General features: G+C 41.0%; 1 protein-coding gene across 1 annotated transcript in view; it reads right to left on the bottom strand.

The window, feature by feature from the left end:
- The window catches only part of LOC129708686 (mitogen-activated protein kinase 13-like), a 42,563-nt gene that overhangs the window by 8,508 nt on the left and 15,148 nt on the right, over nucleotides 1-18,907 (bottom strand). Inside the window, exons 4-10 of the mRNA XM_055654610.1 lie at nucleotides 15,126-15,231; nucleotides 12,500-12,529; nucleotides 9,807-9,854; nucleotides 5,324-5,438; nucleotides 3,485-3,556; nucleotides 1,669-1,748; nucleotides 9-87 (exon numbers count right to left, since the gene is read on the bottom strand). Of these exons, the coding sequence (XP_055510585.1) occupies nucleotides 9-87; nucleotides 1,669-1,748; nucleotides 3,485-3,556; nucleotides 5,324-5,438; nucleotides 9,807-9,854; nucleotides 12,500-12,529; nucleotides 15,126-15,231 (530 nt within the window). The remainder of the gene's footprint in view (nucleotides 1-8; nucleotides 88-1,668; nucleotides 1,749-3,484; nucleotides 3,557-5,323; nucleotides 5,439-9,806; nucleotides 9,855-12,499; nucleotides 12,530-15,125; nucleotides 15,232-18,907) is intronic.

The raw sequence follows: 18,907 nt of genomic DNA, 5'->3' as shown, positions 1-18,907 counted from the left end.
TAACTTACCTATAGATTTGGTGTTGGGAAATAGGAAAGAGAAGTCTGTTTTCTTGATATAGGGGAGAGTTCTAATATATTCTCGAGCCTAAAAATGAAAGCAAACATCTTAAATAATGTTGGAAAACCTCCTGATAAATTAGCAATTTTATGTTATTCTGGAGCCAGTTGGGAATCTATGACTGTGAGACAGTCATCTGGTCCCTTTAGAACAATGGGGTGATCAGGAAACAGCATCAGCGTATTTATTTACTTAGTCATAGGAGAAAATTCAACATGTCCAAGAGGATTCTATCAAACTTCTGTAGATGTACTGTCGAAAGTATTCTGACGGGATGCATCACAGCCTGGGTGAATGGGCTAATTTTAAAGTCACTAAAAAAAGTATTTAGAATGTTACACAGAAATGTTCAACAAAGCCATGGATGCAGACCAAGTGCTCATAACAGCTACAGACACAATGATGCTGGAATTCAGAGCAATGAACAAACAGGCCAATTTTGCAAGCAGTGCTTGCTTTCTGTGTAAAAGATGACAGAATTACCCTGAATGCAATATGCACTCGAACTTTTCCATCACAATAAAAGTCTGATAATATGCTCTTCCATTATAAATCTCGATGGGTCGACATCTGGCTCACCAGGTCACATGTCCATGGATCAGTTGGTAGAACTGCAGCCTCACAGCGTCAGAGACCCAGGTTCGATCATGACTTCCAGTGCTGTTTTTGTGCCATTTGCACATTCTCCCTGTGACCCCATGGGTCTCCTCTGGGTGCTCCAGTTTCCTCCCACATCCCAAAGATGTGCGAATTTGTAGGATTATAGGCCACTGTAAAATTGTCCTGAGTGTGTAGCGAGCGGATGTGAAAGTGGGATAACATAGAACTAGTATGAATGGGTGATCGATGGTTGGCGTGGGCTCGAAGGGCCTGTTTCCATGCTGTATCTCTAAAACTAAAACTTTAAAAACTTTAACCTCATCAGTGCACCTAAGTATGGTTCCCCTACTCTGAGTAAACAACTACCCTGTATATGCATTTCTTCTCATGAGCTTATTTATACACCACTGTAGGATCACCTCACATCCTCCTGCACTTCAATGCATAAAGTCCTGCTGGCTGACCCACTGAGTTTCTCCAGCACTTGGGTTTTGCTCAAGATTCCAGCATCTGCAATTTCCAAGGACTCTGTGTTATGATATTAGTGGGAGTAATATCCAATTGTGCTGAAAATCTGCCAGTCCAAGATCAAAGTACCGAGCAGGTGAAGTAACAGAGTTTTACTGAGTTTGGAGATGGGTTAACTGAATTTGAGTGAATTGTACTGGTATTGTGAGTGTGTGGTCCATTTACTGATGGTATCTTCAGTGTTCCACATTACCCAAGTACATTTTATTATGGTTTTTATCAACTATATCAAATCAGGGAATGTTTGGAAATGTAGGGTGTAGCCTTGCAATGGTTAGCCTTGCAATAGCACTAAACATTAATGCAAGTACACTGAAAATCCCATCATCTGTTAAAGACTTTTACACATTACACTTAATGATTAATACTATGTTGCACTCTTACAAAAATCCAACATTTTTAAAGGCTAGCAATAAGTATTACAGAAGGTATTAAACTGAGAACAATGTGAACCATGCAAAGTCTATAATGCTGCATTACCTCAATGCTTTCTAATTTATGAATGAATTCAGTCCCAGGAGTGCCCGTAATCTTCATAATCTGTGCTAGTTGATCTAGATCTGGTTCTTTTGGTCAAGAATCAATTATTGCCATTAAAATGTTTGGCCATAATTAGTAATACAATCAGGTTAAACAGTAATATCCCAATTTCCAGCAGTCAGTGAATACACAGTGGTAATTCAGCACAGTTGCCACAGTTGACCAAGTAAAGCGATCTGTGTCAATAATTAACACCTAACTGCTCTAGCATAGACCATAAGGAAGTACTTAGAGAGATTGGTAATGGTGTATATCAATGCCAGTCTCCTGGACAATCTAAATCTCTAGATCTACAATTTGTGTACAGGGAGAATAGGTCCACAGAGGACACTATTTCCAGAAGGGTCTTGACCAGAAACGTCGCCCATTCCTTCTCTACAGAGATGCTGCCTCACCCGCTGAGTTACTCCAGCATTTTGTGTCTACCTTCCATTTCCTTTGGACTACAACCAGCTCCTGATCTACTTCACAATAAGAACACTTATGGCAGGATGCCATTCATTGATAGAGCTCAGCTTTCAACATAATTATATCGAAGAACCTCCCACCTAAACTTATGGACCCAGGCCTTGGGGCATCCACTTGCAACAGGCTTCTGGACTTCTTGACCGGCAGACATCTGGCAGTTAGAATTGTCCATAACATTTCCTCCAACCTGACCATCAACACTGGTGCTCCTCAAGTTTGTGCACTCCCGTGATTGTAAGGCCAAGGATCACACCAATACACCCTTTAAGTTGTCAACGATACCATTGTTGTCGGACAAATCTACAACAATTATGGGACAAAGTACAGGAAAGAGATTGAGACCCTTGTCGCAGCAAGACAAGAGGGTTGGTTATTAACCTAAAGAACCAGGTCAACACAACATAGCTGCTGTAGAGATAGTTGACCACTTCAAGTTCCTCAGCATTCTTTTCACCAGCAACCTAACCTGGTCCCTTCACACTGATGAGGTGATCAAGAAAGCACAACAGCATATTTTCTTTCTTCAGAGTCTGGGAAGATTCAGCATGTCCACAAGGATTCTCTCAAACTTCTGTAGATGCGTTACTGAAACTATTCCGAAACAATGCCATGGCAACAGTTCTGCTTCTGGCTGCCTGAACCTACAGAGAGTGGTGAACACAACCTAGTCCATCACAGGCTTGTCAGTGTCACTTCCTTCCATCCAGTGCATTGCATCAGGAAGGTTGAAAGTATCTTCAAAGATGCCTGTCAGCCACCCTAGCCGTTCCTTTTTCCTGCTTCTCTCTTCTGGGAGAGCATAGAGAAGTTTGCAAGCTTGGACAAAAATACTTCAAAAACTACTTCTTCCCTACCGCTATCAGACTCCTGTACCAATCACCTCTTTCACACCCCCTTCTCTGAGGTGCTGCCACATACTCTTATACACAATATTATTAGTTATCCCACCACATGCACATTTTTCTTTTTTGCAATACTTCAGATTGCACTACAAGAGATTTGAACCTGGTTTCCCTTTTGATCTGTTCAACTCCATTACATTACTAACCCTTCCTCAACCATGTTGATATACTTAACAAGATGATATTTCTGTAAATAACATTTAAAATAAGCTTACATTGTAGATTCTATCTATCACTTGTAGTGTATGAGATTAATAAATAACCTACCCCAATTTAAGTCATATATTGCTTCATGCGATAGTTAAGATATTAATGGGGGAGGCCAAGACAATTTGGATTATTCAAGTAATCGTGAACTACTTCAGCAAAACAGGATAAAAGGATACAGTCTTTTCCTTTGAACAATGTCCTGCCATTGATCATTTCAGCAAAAATGCAGCCGACGGACCAAATATCAACTGAAATTGAAAACCAATAGAGAAAGCTGTTAAATTATTGTAAAATTGACAAAATTGTTGTGTTGAATTTTGAATCAGATGTTGTGTGCTGTTAATTCATACATAAAGAATAGATCTCTGGTGTGAACAGATTCAGGTTCGACTACATTGCCTCTCTGAGGTGAATTATTTCCATCGGTCAATTTTCCTTCAGAAAATCACACCATCCATTCACAGTGAGGTCCAGTCCCCTTGGTCCTTTTATGAACTGGCTGCCTCTGGATAGATAGGAGATTGGTGGGTTCAGTTATAAAAATAAATTCGCTCAAGTTGGCCTATTCCCTTCTAAATAAGGGATGTGTAATAAAAGCAGCCTTGTTAGTGTCTCTTACATCCAGAAGATATTTAAAACAGCTCTGGAGAAAGCTGGAATGTAACATTTGTGCATTAGTTTATTTCATCTTCCTATCAGACTTTTAAAAATGAATATAAAATATCATGATATCCATATCAACAGAATTTAGTTTGAGGCAGTTTAGTTTAGAGATACAGTGTGGAAACAGGCCCTTCAGCCCACCGAGTCCACCCTGACCATTGTTCACCCATACGCAGGTTATATGTTATCCCAATTTTGCACCCTCACACCAGGGGCAATTTACAGAAGCCAATCAACCCACAAACCTGCGTGTCTTCAGGATGCACCTGGAGGAAACCCAGGCGGTCACAGGGACAACGTGCAAACTCCGCAGAGACAGAACCCATGGTCAGGATCGAACCAGGCTCTCTGGCGTTGTGAGGCAGCAATTCTACCACTGTGCCACCCAAATAGATTGGCCATTTAGGATTTGAGCAGCAAATTAACAAAAGCAGTTACTCAAGTGGTTATTATTGGTCTTGTGTATATAAAAGGTCTGCATTGGATTAATGACTTGGAGTCCTGTAATTGCAGCGAATGTTATCCAGCCATCAGAGAGAGTATGGGATAAAATGGATTTTAAAAAAGGGTGCAATGAAGAAAGACAACATATCTGTAAAACAAACTGACTACATTTTCAATGTCAATGACAGTAACAGTGCCTAGGGATTCCAGTAAGTGAGAAACACTGAAGTGCTGCAAATCTTTGCTGTGGGCAACACTGAGCCGCTGAATCTCAGTTTAATGGCCTGTTCTCGTAAAATATTTTTATTAGTAGGACGTTTGAAATCTAACCTAAACTTTGCCTTGTATTCACTGGGATTGGCTTCATTTTGCTAATAAATTACTTTGCTCAGTCAGCAATAGCTGACCAAGCAGCATTTTTCAAACCATTTTAGTACCATTACTGAACACAATAATATTGGACATTATCTTGCATTAAACGTTATACCCTTTATTCTGTACACTGTGGACGGCTTGTGTCGTAATCATGTCCAGTCTGGATTGCACACAACATAAAGCTTTTCACTGTACGTCGGTACATGTGACAATAATTATAAACTAAAGGATAATAATATTCAATAACAATTTCAAGTAGCTTTTACTATTATGTAATAAAATCTACCAACACTCAAATTCTGAAAACGAAAACACTGACAGTAAAAAATACATTTTCTGTCCGAGATATAGGCTTACTGTCCTTTGTTCTTCTAGATATTGGCTTACTTCTGTATTCTTAACAGTTTGCGTTTTTAGTTCCCATATTAATGCAGATAGCATTGATTTAGTATAAATGTTTAATCGTGTTGTGATACAAACATTTTTGCCTGAGAACAAATGATTTGTGTGATCGGGATGTGATGAGGACTCACCAGTCTGAGTGTAATGCCTCCAATTCAAGATGACTTCAGGTGCACGGTACCATCTTGTAACCACATAGCCGGTCATTTCTGAATCCGTTTGTCTGGCAAGACCAAAGTCGATGATCTACAAATATGCAGATCCAATTTCAAATGTTTTGTTCTGGATAATCCTTGGATAATTTATTTTAAACATTGATAAACTGGATGTCAAACATCAAGATTCAGGTAAAAACAAAGAACTGGAGATGCTGGTTTATACCAGAGATAGACACAAAGTGCTGGAGTAACTCAGCAGGTCAGGCAGCATCTCCAAAGGAAAAGGATGGGTGACCTTTCGGATAAGGACTCTTTTTCAGACTGAGCCTTAAGAAGGGTCCCAACCTGAAACGCCACTCATCGTTTTTCTCCAGAGATGCTGCCTGGCCCATTGAGTTACTCCAGCAACTAGTGTCTGTCAAGATTCAGGGATAGTTTCTTGCTCCACCCTAGTCATTTAACCAGTTCCAGAGTCTGCCACATTGTATCCGTTTTGAGATTGCACCTTCCCTCGCCAACAATGGGCCTACCAGGGCACCACCCTGCCTGAGGTCATTTATGGCCAGCCCTGATTGGTCCTTTTCTTACTTCCGGCTCTTCACTCCACACCACCTCCCCTACCCTACCTTTAGTCTGAAGACGGGTCCCGACCAGAAACATCACCCATCCTTTTTCTCTGGAGATGCTGTCTGACCAGCTGAGATAAACCAGCACCTTTGTGTCTATCTACAGTTTCTTCCCAGCTGTTATCTGGCAACTAAACCCTCCTATCTCCACCTAGAGAACAATTCTGACCTACCATCTACCTCGCTGGAGACTCTCAGACTATCTTTAATCAGACTTTACTGGACTTTATCTTGCACTAAACCCATTCCATTTATCCTGTATCTGGGCACTGTGGACGGCTTGATTGTAATCACGTATAGTATTTTTGCTAACTGGATAGCACACAACATAAAAAGCTTATCAATGCACCTCGGTACATGTGACAATAATAAACTAAGCAAAAGTTTGATTGCAATGCATTAAAATTGCTACATTGCCATAATTGCCTGTTTGCCTCAACTACCTTCTCTGGTAGCTTATTCCATATACCCAACATCCACTGAGTGAAAAAGGTTCACCCCTCAAGTTCCTATACACCAGCTTCATTTTTTATAAATAATAAGCAAGGAAGTCCTCCAACTTTTTTGGCCAAAAGTTTTTGTTGCATGTTGCAGCAAGCATCAGTTTAATTGCAATTGAGATACGACCAACCTAGATATGCATACATGCCAAACCAACCACAGGTCAATAGTGGCACTGAAAAAGCCCTTATTCCTTCAAATTCCTTAAGTCTATTAAATTTGTCAATTCAAGTCAAATTTAAGTCAAATTAAATTCCTTAAGTCTAATAGACTTAAGGAATTTAGTCAATTCCTTCCACCCAGCATTTCCTCCCATTCAAAGTGTGTGATGAAAACCAAGTAAGATATGACACGAAGAACAGGCCTAGGTTCATTGGATGAATGATATATGGAGAGTGTGGATTATAGGTTTCTTTAAAACCCGATTCATTGCATTCATAACAGGAGACTAGATAAAAAGTGTTGGTGAGGTGCAATTTTGTACAATGAGTCAACATCCAAAATGTCAACGGTTTTTGGTTTCTTATTTGAATAGTTTAGAACTCCTTGCACAATTTACAAATAACAAAATTGCAAGCCTAATGTACGAACATTTACAGAAATATCCAGTAATTTAAATTTAACAGATACAGCAAAATAGTTGTTTTATCCAGATTTTGATAGAGTGCAAGTAGCAAATATACCAGCTGATATAAATTGTATGATCGGACCATTTTTCATTATAACTTTTAAATGTTATGTCAAAATACTGAGTTCTGCTGTTGCGTGAAACCCCCCCGTTAAAAAGATTGAATTCCACTGCAGTAATAAGTGCAATACATGTAATACCAATGAAAATAAGTTTAATGAGCAGAATAAGATTAGATTGTCAAAGATCTGGAAGTGAATCACTATCTGCAAATTCTCTGAAGATAGAAATCTAAACTGCAGTCTTCTGTAAAAGTCTTGGATTGGAAAGGTTAAATACCCTACTGAAAACATATTCATTGACTTGGAACAAATACCTGGACAGTGATATGGCTGGTCAATGGCACAGCACCTGTTTAGCACGGATGAATTTTAGTCAATTTTCCATCAATTTCTGTTCTGGGACTGACAGTTCAATTTCCCAGTAGGCTGAGTGATACTTTCCACAAATCTCTGTGGGGGTTCCACAAATGGAAGTTGCTTTTCCACCAAATTGCAATAAGTTGTTTAGTTTATTGCCACATGTACTGAGGTACAATGAAAAGCTTCTTGTTGCGTGCTAACCAGTCAGCAGAAAGACTGTACAATCAAGTTGTCCACAGTGTACAGAGTAACAGGAATAATGTTTAGTGCAAGATAAAGTCCAGTAAAGTCCAATTGAAGATAGTTCAATGGTCCTGAGAGAGGTAGTAGATCAGATCTCTAGTTACTGGTAGGATGGTTAACAGCTGGGAAGAAACTGTCTCCGAATCTGGAGGTATGTGTTTTTACATTCAAGTTGCCTGATGGGAGAGGGGAGAAGAGGGAGTGACTGGGGTGTGACTGGTCTTTGATTATGATGCTGGCCTTGCCGAGGCAGTGTGAAGTGTAGATACAGTCAATGGAAGGGAGGTTGGTTTGCGTGATGGTCTGGGCTGTGTCCACAACTCTCTGCAATTTCTTGCGGCCTCGGATGGAGCTGTTCCCAAACCAGGCTGTGATGCATCGCGATAAAATGCTTTCTACAAGTGTCTGATGATGGCAAGTATCAAGATTTCCAAACTACCTCGGAAAGGACTGGGATTTGTGATTACATCATTATATGTGATAATGACAGCAAGAAGCTTCCCTGGGGCAGAATATGAGTGTGCACAATTTATTCTAAGATTTCTGCCTTTCTTGTTTCTTTGGATTTGGTGCAACAGATAGTGGTGGTTGATATTGGCCCTCACGGTGGGACACGTGATAGGAGAGAATGTCTTTGTTTAGCAATAGCACAAAGACCAGGTGCTTAGCTGAACTCCTGCCATTGATACCCTCTCTCTCTCAATGTCAATCACCGCCCATCACCGCCTCTTCCCCTCCGCCCATCTTCCCTCTGCTCCCCCTTCTCCAATAGCTGCACCTCGCAAGTTCCTAATCTTAAATCGCCTGCCCTCATTGCCATGAACTTCTTAGACCACAGCTGTAGGTTCATGGTGCTAGTTTATTCCATCCAGCAGCTATAATTAACTTGTGGAAAACAGAGAAACAAATGTTACTTTCTCCCCGTTAAATCTGACAGATCTTCCATCTCCTCGGCCTTCCTGATTCCCTGCACTCCCCAGCACCCATATTCCACCGTCACCCCTCTAGTCAGACCAACATGTGTAGGAAGGAACTGCAGATGCTAGTTTACACCGAAGATAGATACAAAATAGTGGAGTAACTCAGTGGGATCTCTGGATAGAGGAAATGGGTGCGCTTCAGGTCAAGACCATCTTCTGTCTGAAGGCACCCATTCCTTCTATCCAGAGATGCTGCCTGTCCCGCTGAATTAGTCTGGCATTTTGTGCCTAAAGTCAGACCAACAGTCGTACATACCCTCCCAGATTTTTGAAGAAAGCTATTTATCAGTGACGTATCAATCAAGATTATGGATGTAAACTGTACTTAAGAGGTCTACGGCAGAAAGCAGAAAAAACATTATTGGACACAGAAGATTGAGACTGCGGATGGCTCAATTGTAACCATGTATTGTATTTCCACTGACTGGTTAGCACGCAACAAAAGCTTATCACTGTACCTCAGTACACATGACAATAAACTAAACTAACTATGGAAAGTGTTTGCAGAAATAATGACTGAACAGAGACTATGTCAACAATTAAAATTAGGTGAGACAAGTCATTAGGGGAATGAGAATGGTATGGTATGGGAAATACAGGAAACAATATTTGGTTTGCTACCTGTGTAGGAAGGAACTGCCGATGCTGGTTTAAACCAAAGATAGACACAAATGCTGGAGTAACTCTGCGGGACAGACAGCATCTCTGGAGAGAAGGAATGGGTGATGTTTTGGGTCAAGACACTCTTCTGAAGAAGTGTCTCAACCTGAAATGTCACGGTCTCGACCCGAAACGTCACCCATTCCTTCTCTCCAGAGATGCTGTCTGCCCGACTGAGATACTCCAGCATTTTGTGTCTATCTTTGGTTTGCTACACGTTGGGAGAACAACAGCAACATGGACTGAATTATCATAATAGCTTGTTTTCATATTATAATTGATATCTGATTATCTGGTCTAAAATATAACAGTATAATACTTTGAGATTAAATGCATTGGTATTTAAATCTAATCCCTCACCCACCTCTCCTGCTACATTTAAAATAGGTGTATTACCTTCAATTCACAATTTTTATTTATGGCCAAATTGCCAGGTTTTAAATCCTAAGAAACCAAAAAAAAGAGCATTAATTCTAGACATCAAATAAATTAACCAATACATAATAATTACGACCTTTACTTTGTATTAGGTTAACATTTAACAGTGATGCAATTTTAAACCATGATCAATTACGTAGAAATGTTAAATGTAGTTAGTGCTCAATACCAAAAAGCCCATTTCAGTAAGACTGTTGTAAATTATTCTCTGTGAAGTGTATTTTGCCCTTGGGATGCAATTAACATTAAAAGATCAATATAATAACTAGAAAGCCATTCTCGGAAGCTATGACAAGCTGAATGGTGATTTTGCTCTTCACTAACATGAACCCTCTTGAATCTAAATTGCCGATGAAAACTTAACTGCAAATACCTGAACATTCAAACCAGATGTACTATTTTCAGATGGAAATGTCAAAAACCAAAGAAAATGTCACGTAAAAAAATATCAATTCAAATTACTTTGGATTATTACAGAACAGTAGCTTCAAATCAGCGCAGTCAAGATAGTTTAAAGTGCTATTCATTACATTCAAGTTTTATATATTGGCCGTTTTTCTTTTAAACTCCATCTAATACATTTTTCAATTGATTTATCATTTTCCAAAGATCATAAGTAATCATTTTCGATGTGTAATCAGCAAAATTAAATATATTTGGAAGAATCATATTTAGCTAAACACAAATTGCTGGAGAAACTCAACGGGTCAGGCAGCATCTGTGAAGGAATGAACAGACGTGTTTTGTATGGGGACCTTTCCATTTAGTAAAGTTGCAGTGATAAATCGAATTTGTGTTTAGTTTAGAGATACAGCGCAGAAACAGGCTCTTTGGCCTACCGAGTCCGCACCGATCCCCTACACACATTGGGGACAATTTACACTTATACCAAGCCAATTAAACTACATCTGTACGTCTTTGGAGTGCGGGAGGAAACCGGAGCACTCTGAGAACGCGGTCACGGGGAGAACATATAAATTAAGTACAGATAGTACCCGTAGTCGGGATCGAATCCGGGTCTCTGGTACTGCAAGTGCTGTAAGGCAGTAAATCTACCGCTGTGCCACCATTTTCTGTGTTGTTGATAATTGTTTTTCAAGCAAATCATTTTAACGGTATAATCTAATAGGCAGGTCCAATTTGCACTAAATCTTAATCAGTGCACAATTCTGCTTGTATGCTTCGGAACCCATGAGGCAGTTGCTATTGGAAACCATCCCCGCTGTTCCGGTCACCAGCAGGCGAATGTCACATTGATGTCTTGTTGCTGCACAAGGACAATGTCAGGCAATGTGAATCCTACTTTCAATCGCAGTCTGCAAAATTTTAAAATGTCCACCACATCCTGGATTAGAATTGGCTAACCAAAAGCTTTTTGGAGGCGTTTCACTGTCAGGTTTTAGTCTCTGCCCGTCATATGTTCAGAAGTTCATAAGGCATGGGAACAAAATTAGGTAATTCGGCCCATCAAATCTACTCCACCATTCAATTACTGCTGATCTATCTTTCCCTCCTACCTTGTTCCTGTAACCTTTAACCCCCATACGAATCAAGAATCTGTCAATCTCCATCTGAAAAAGTACCCAATGATTGGCTTCCACAGCAATCTGTGGCAATGAATGCCACAGGTTCATCATCCTCTGCCTAAAGAAATTATTCCTCCTTTCTAAAGCTCCGTCCTTTTATTCTGAGGCTGTATTCTCTGATCCTAGACTCTCCCACTAGTGGAAACAACCAGGAACAGAGACCCAGGTTCGATGCTGACTTCTGGTGCAGTCCTTTTGGAGTTTGCACGTTCTCCCTGTGGTCGCGTGGTTTTCATCCAGGTGCTCCAGTTTCAACCCACATCCCAAAGTCGTGTGGGTTTGTAGGTCAATTGGCCTCTGTAAAATTGCTTCTAGCGTGTAGGGATTGGATGTGAAAGTGGGATGATATAGAACTATACTTCCAGCATGTCCAAGCATTACACAGTGAAGGAACCACTTCTGTGTGCAGCTAGCTTTGGCAAGGCCACACCTACTGGCAGCAAAATAAATAAATGCTTGTATCCTAGTGCCCTGTTCCTGCTCCTAATTCATACGTTTGTACATTCAATTAATCTGTTGAAAATACAAATGTCCATTCCTTCCACAGTTGCTGCCCGATCCACTGAGTTTCTCCAGCAAATGTTGTTCAAGATTCCAGCATCCGCAGTTTCCCTTTCACACCACCAATTCAATGCACTTTCTTGGCACAAGAACATTTCTAGGTCAACGTGGTTGAAGATGCTCTCAGTTTTCTGATTTGAGAAAACCACATACACACCCAGGTTGAATAAAAATCACTGGAGTTCTTTATGCAAGACCCCATAGTCAGAGGACTACATCTATAGACACGACACAGACAGTTACTGGCTCAATAACATATTAACATCAGTAAAGTGGGCTTTATACTTCCCCGTGCATTCAGCATCAAATATAATCAAGACGTCACCACATTTCACCTCCAGTACTGAAGCGGAAATATACAACCCATATAGGCGTGTGGATTCTACTTTCTCACTTCATGATAAACCCACCTAAATGTAGTCCTCACCCACGTGATACCGCCCTTCTCCATATTCTTCTGAATAGCATTTGAAATCAAAATCAGGCTGTTAAAAAAAGACTTACCCTGTGGATAATTCCAGTTGAATGGAGATACTGAAACAAAATGAGTAGTATTTATCGTAAATATTGTTGTAGCATTTAATTTAAAAAAAAAATTATTTATAGCGTTCATTAACTGAGAAACGACAACTGTGAAATTAGAGCATGTTTAGTATTAAAATAGGCATAATGAAAGTGTACTTTCGCACTGACATGCGATATGGTGCTTTGATACTTTAACATGCTCTGTCACATAGTAATTACATAATCACAATCTGATATGTTGTGAACTCCTCATTCCTTCAGTCTTTTAGGAGAAAGCAATAGAATAATGAGACCTTTGTTACAGTTATATTGTTTTGTTCTTTGCTAACGAGCACACGGAGGGTGGCACGGTGGCACAGCAGCATAGTTGATGCCTTACAGCTCTAGAGACCCTGGTTCGATCCCGGCTACAGGTGCTGTCTGTACGGAGTTTGGGTTTTCTCCGAGACCTTCGGTTTTCTTCCACACTCCAAAGACATACAGGCTTGTAGGTTAATTGGATTAGTAAAATTGTATAATGTTCCTAGTGGGTGTAGGGTAATGTAAATATGTGGGGATCGCTGGTCGGTGCGGACTCGGTGGGCCAAAGAGCATGTTTCCGATTGTATTTCTAAACTAAACTTAAAAAAGACTGACTGGAATTTTTAAGTCAATTTCCATATTCACCTTTTGTCAAAAATGAATATTGTAGAAGCCTTCAATGAGGAGGAGAGATGAAATAGGCATCATTTAATTACATTTGGAAATTCAATACAATTAATTAACTGTACTTGGAAGAGGGGGTATAATCTATAAACATCCCTACAGGCATTCTGGTAAAAGATTATTCCCATCGCTCTTCCCGAATATAAATGGCCGGTGGAAGAATTTCCCTTCCGCCGAATACTCTAAACAAATAAGATGAAACAAAGTGTGTTTAAACCAAAATGTCATTGTGTGTTTCTCAGATGTTTATTTTATTTTAGTTTCTATAATACCTGTTAACCAATCCACATCTGGGATTGCGGGATGAATATGATGAAAGAATGGGTCGACTGGGCTTGTATTCACTGGAATTTAGAAGGATGAGATGAGATCTTACAGAAACATACAAAATGCTTAAGGGATTGGACAGACTAGATCCAGGAAAAATGTTCCCGATGTTGGGTGAGTCCAGAACCAGAGGTCACAGTTTAAGAATAAAGAGTAGGCCATTTAGAACTGAGATGAGGAAAAACTTTTACATCCAGAGAGTTGTAAATCTGTGGATTTCAAGAGAATTGGATGTGGATTCAAGTGAATACAATGGAGAAAAAGCAGGAATGGGGTACTGATTTTGGATGATCAGCAATGATCATATTGAATGTCTGTGCTGGCTCAAAGGGCCGAATGGCCCACTCCTGCACCTATTTTCTATGTTTCTATACCAAAGGTAAGAAAATTGCTTTAATGGGCAGAATTGTTTGCCGTTTAACTGATTATTAAAAACATTTTTGCCTTTAACGAATTGATTTCCACTAGGAATCAACACATCAAGACCATAAGTAGAATATATTTTCTCATGATCATGGGTCATGGTTTGCATTGCTTGGAAAATTAATTTCCTATGTGTTGCAATTGTATAGATGGCATCTGACTATTGGCATTCGTGCCCAGTTCCACATAATTTAGTGCCAAAATCCTGAAGTCAGTGATTCAGCTCCTCTTCAAAAACTGCCTTGCGGCAATTATCATCACAGTCTGTCGTTGAAATGATCAGAGCACAGGTATTTATACATTTGCATCTCCACAAAATTCCTTGGCAAAATGTTTCCCTGTTGTAGGTCTAAGTAGGATGTTAAATGGTGTAACAATCCTGCACAGTAAACTCCCCAACCTATAGAAAATAATTTTATACCAGTACATTTTTATACCAGATATTTAAAAAAATAACAGATTTCATTTTCATAAAAATTTTATTTGTGACATGTCACTCACTCTGACCTTACTCATGAGATATTCCAAGCATTATATCATTTTCTGTAAAGGGTTTAATATATTAGCTAAAATTTCCTTATTGATATGAACAAAGGATCTATTATAAGCAGCCTACTCAGCCTGATGACATTACTGTGACACGGGCAGATGACATCACAGTGACACCGGGCAGATGACATCACAGTGACACCATACTGGCAGCAATGATGTTGTTATACTGGCGGCAACCGTGACATCACACTGGTGGCAATGGTGACATCATGCTGGTGGCAACTGACATCATACAGGTGGCAACGATGATGTCACACAGGTGGCAACGGTGACATCACGCAGGTGGCAACGGTGACATCACAATGATGACATCACACCGGTGACAATTATGACAACACACTGGTGGCAACGGTGACATCACAGCGGTGGCAATGATGACATCACACTGGTGGCAACGGTGACATCACACTGGTGGCAATGATAAACCACTCACAAGAGTCACAATCCCACCATTCATGTACTCTGACAATTACATGGTTTAGGTTTTCAGCAAAAAACGCAAGAGTCCAAACACTTAATGTTTTATAAATTTATCACACAGCTTCCAAATACATTTTCCAAAACTTCTAACATGTTAACTTTACATTATGTTACCTACCTTAAGGCCGTTGAATATCTGATATAAAAGATATTGAATTCTGTCGTCTGTCAGTTTTCCCATGATTTTACTCAAATCTGCATCCATAAATGGCATAACTAGGTAGCTAAAAATAAAAGAGTGTGGGATAAGTATACTGAGCCTTCACTGCACACTTGAAACCAACTGGGAATATTAGCTTGCATACAGTTGTGGAGATCTATTGAGCCAACTCCTGGTCATAAACAGAATTGCTGTTTGGGAGATATGACAGCAGCATTTATGAGGGTTTTATATGTACACATGGGTATGCAGGGAATAGAGGTACATGGATCATGTACAGGCGGTGGAGATTAGTTCAACTTGTATCATGTTTGGCACATACATCGTGGGACTGAAGGGGCTGTTACTGTGCTGTACTGATCTATTGTCTGCATACCTACAGGACACATACAGTAGATACACAGTGTCTCTTGCCCAGAGTTGGTGAATCAGACCAGAGGACATAGGTTTAAGGTGAAGGGGAAAAGATTTAATAGGAATCTGGGATATAACTTTTTCCACACAAAGGGTGGTGGGTGTATGGAACGAGCTGCCAGAGGAGGTACTTGAGGCAGGGACTATCCCATTCAAGAAACAATTGGACAGGTACATGGACACAACGGGTTTGGCAAGATATGGGTCAAACATGGGCAGATGGGGCTGGTGTAGCTGGAACATGTTGGCCAGTGTGGGCAAGTTGGGCCGAAGGGCCTGTTTCCACACTGTTTGAAGCAGGGACTCTATGACATAGCATAGTAATGTTAAAGGAGACGCAAGGAACTGTAGATGCTGGAATCTTGAACAAAACCCAAAGTGCCGGAGGAATTCAGTGGGTGAGGCAGCACCTGGGGAGGGTCCTTCGTCAATCTGACGATGGGCCCCGACCCAAAACACCATCTGTCCATTCCCCCCAGTGATGCTACCTGACTTGCTGAGTTCCTCTAACACTTTGTTTTCTGCTAATATTAAAAGGAGTCTCCTTCACTCCAATTCCGTGGAGTTTCAGGTGTCAAGCACCAGTTTCTATCATTGATCAGTAAGATCTGAGCAATAGCAATCACTGAGAAAGTAGCTTGTCGGCCCAAAAACAGTATTCAGTATTTTCCGTCTAATGTAGCAGGTTGCAAAACTGATTCACAGCTTGAAAACAAGTTACAAAACTTACCTAGAGAGACGACTCATCCCTTAGCAACCGAATGGGTGCGGTTCTCATTCTCCACAGTTTATCTGGTTCAGCTGTGAGTCACAGTGTTACAGCACAGGAACAGGCCCTTCACACCACATTGTCCTTACGACCCCTTGTGTACCAATAGTTCAATGGTATTTTATTGTCACATGTACTTCGGTACAGTTGACGTTAGCTTAGAGATACAGCACTGAAACAGGCCCTTCAGCCCACCGAGTCTGCACTGACCAGTGAATCCTGCACATTAACACTATCCTACAAACACTCGGGACAATTTACACTTACACCAGCCAATTAACCTTCAAGCCCAAGTACGCCTTTAAAACCGAGTGAGGAGGAGGAAGTGGTGAATCTCTGGAACTCTCTGCCACAGAGGGTAGTTGAGCCAGTTCATTGGCTATATTTAAGAGGGAGTTAGATGTGGCCCTTGTGGCTAAGGGATCAGAGGGTATGGAGAAAAGGCAGGTACAGGATACTGAGTTGGATGATCAGCCATGATCATATTAAATGGCGGTGCAGGCTCGAAGGGCCGAATGGCCTACTCCTGCACCTAATTTCTATGTTTCTATGTTTCTATCTCGGAGAAAGCCCACGTGGTCACGGGGAGAACGTACAAACTCCATACAGACAGCACCTGTAGCAGTAAAATTACTTAGTTACATACAGCTCTGTCTAAATATTCCACCATTCTTAAGTTGAAGAGTGTGAAAATAGTGCATTAGGCTGAAACAGTACACAATGATTATGTTTCCACTGCCTTTCCACCCACATCAGCTCTGTAGCCTTCCACACCTTCACCATTCAAGGACTTGTTTAGATGGCTCTTCAATGTTGAGGGTATCTGCCTCCATCATCTCTTCAGGCAAAACGTTCCAGACTCCAGAGATCCTTTGTGAAATAAATCTCTCAGATTCCCTCTAAATCTCTGATCTCAGCCCTATGATCTCTTGCCCTTGTTCTCTGGGCAGAGAATGGTTGGGAGGCATTTGGGTCAAAGATGGGCATAAATGGGCATCTTGATCAGAATGGATGAGTTGAGCTGAAGGGCCTGTCTCCGTGCTGTGAGACTCCGTGACACCATAACCCCAACCTTGGGGAAAGGATTTTTACCATCTCTCCTATGTATCGCCATCAGAATGTTATATTAGGTTGTCACTCAGCCTTCTCCACTCCACAGCAACTAACCCAGCCTAACCAGAATCTTCTCGTAACTAAAGTGCACCGACCTAGGCTACATCCTGGAGGGACAAGGAACTACAGGTGCTGGTTTACAAAAAAAGACACTAAGTGCTGGAGTAACTGAGCAGATCAGGCAGCATCTCTGGAGAAAATGGATAGGTGATTTTTCGGATCGAGACCCTTCTTCAGACACGACCCAAAATGTAATCTGATCCATATTCACCAGAAATTCGTCCCCTTAACCCAACCCCCCCTCCACTTCCTTGTGCCCCACCTAAACTCACACTTATTTCTCCCCCCCCCCCCCCCCTACCCCCTATATTCCTTCCTCTAGCTTCCCAATTTGCGACTATTCAATCTTTTTGTCCCTCAGCTTCTGTCCTTTCATCTTGGACCTTTGTCCAACCATCTGCCTTATCAAAACCCCCTCCTTCATCTGTGTCTACCTATTACTTGCCAGGTTTGCCCTGCCCATCCTCTCTTCCAGCCTTATTCTCTCCCTCCACCCCCACAATCACTGAAGAAAAGTCTCGACCAGAAACATCACCTATCCGTGTTACCAGCATGCCTGACCCACCGAGCACTTTGCCTTTTTTTTTTACATTATGGAGAATCTCCTTTGCAACCTCCGCTGGGCAGTCACAACGTTCCTGTGCGATTCCAAATTGGAATTCTCAGAACCTCAACCTGAAGGCCAGATTGCCAACGAGTTTTACCTGCTCCAAGTGAACTTTTAAAATCAAGAACAGTCTAATTCTAAATCTGTTCTTCCTGCTGCTCGCCCGTCTACAGAAACAAGTTACTGAATTTAAGAACACAGAACAGTGGCGCCCAGAAACAGGCTCTTCAGCCCACAATGTCATGCCGAACATGAATCCAAGTTAAACTATCTGCACGTGATCCACTTCCCTCCATTCCCTGCATCTCCCATAACCCTCCAAAGTTTCCATATCCTGTCTGTAATGGGACAACCAGAACTGCTTTCTTCCCCCTACTATGATCAGTCTGAGGAAGGGTCTCGACCTGAAACGTTAACTATCATTTCCCTCCAAAGATGCTGCCTGACCCGCTGACCAACACTTTGAGTGTTGCTCAAAGTTTGATAAAGCTGCAACATGACTTCCTGACTCTTACAAGCAGTGAAGGCAAGCGTACCATATGCCCCCTTTACCACTCAAACTACTTGTGTTGCTACTTTTAGGGATCTGTGGATTTGGACCCCAAGAACGCTCTGTTGATGATAGTTTGGGGGAAGGTTGGTGGTTTTGCCTCTTAGAATACATACTATTTGTTAATCAAGTGCCTGGATTAGTTCCAGGCACTGAATGTTAAATTGGTGCCAGAACTATAACTTGTCTAGACATCTAAACACTTTGTACACAACCCAGGTGTAGAG

This window comes from Leucoraja erinacea, chromosome 24 (assembly GCF_028641065.1).
Source record: "Leucoraja erinacea ecotype New England chromosome 24, Leri_hhj_1, whole genome shotgun sequence".
NCBI classification, from domain to species: domain Eukaryota; kingdom Metazoa; phylum Chordata; class Chondrichthyes; order Rajiformes; family Rajidae; genus Leucoraja; species Leucoraja erinaceus.
This window is presented reverse-complemented; position numbering and strand designations above follow the sequence as displayed.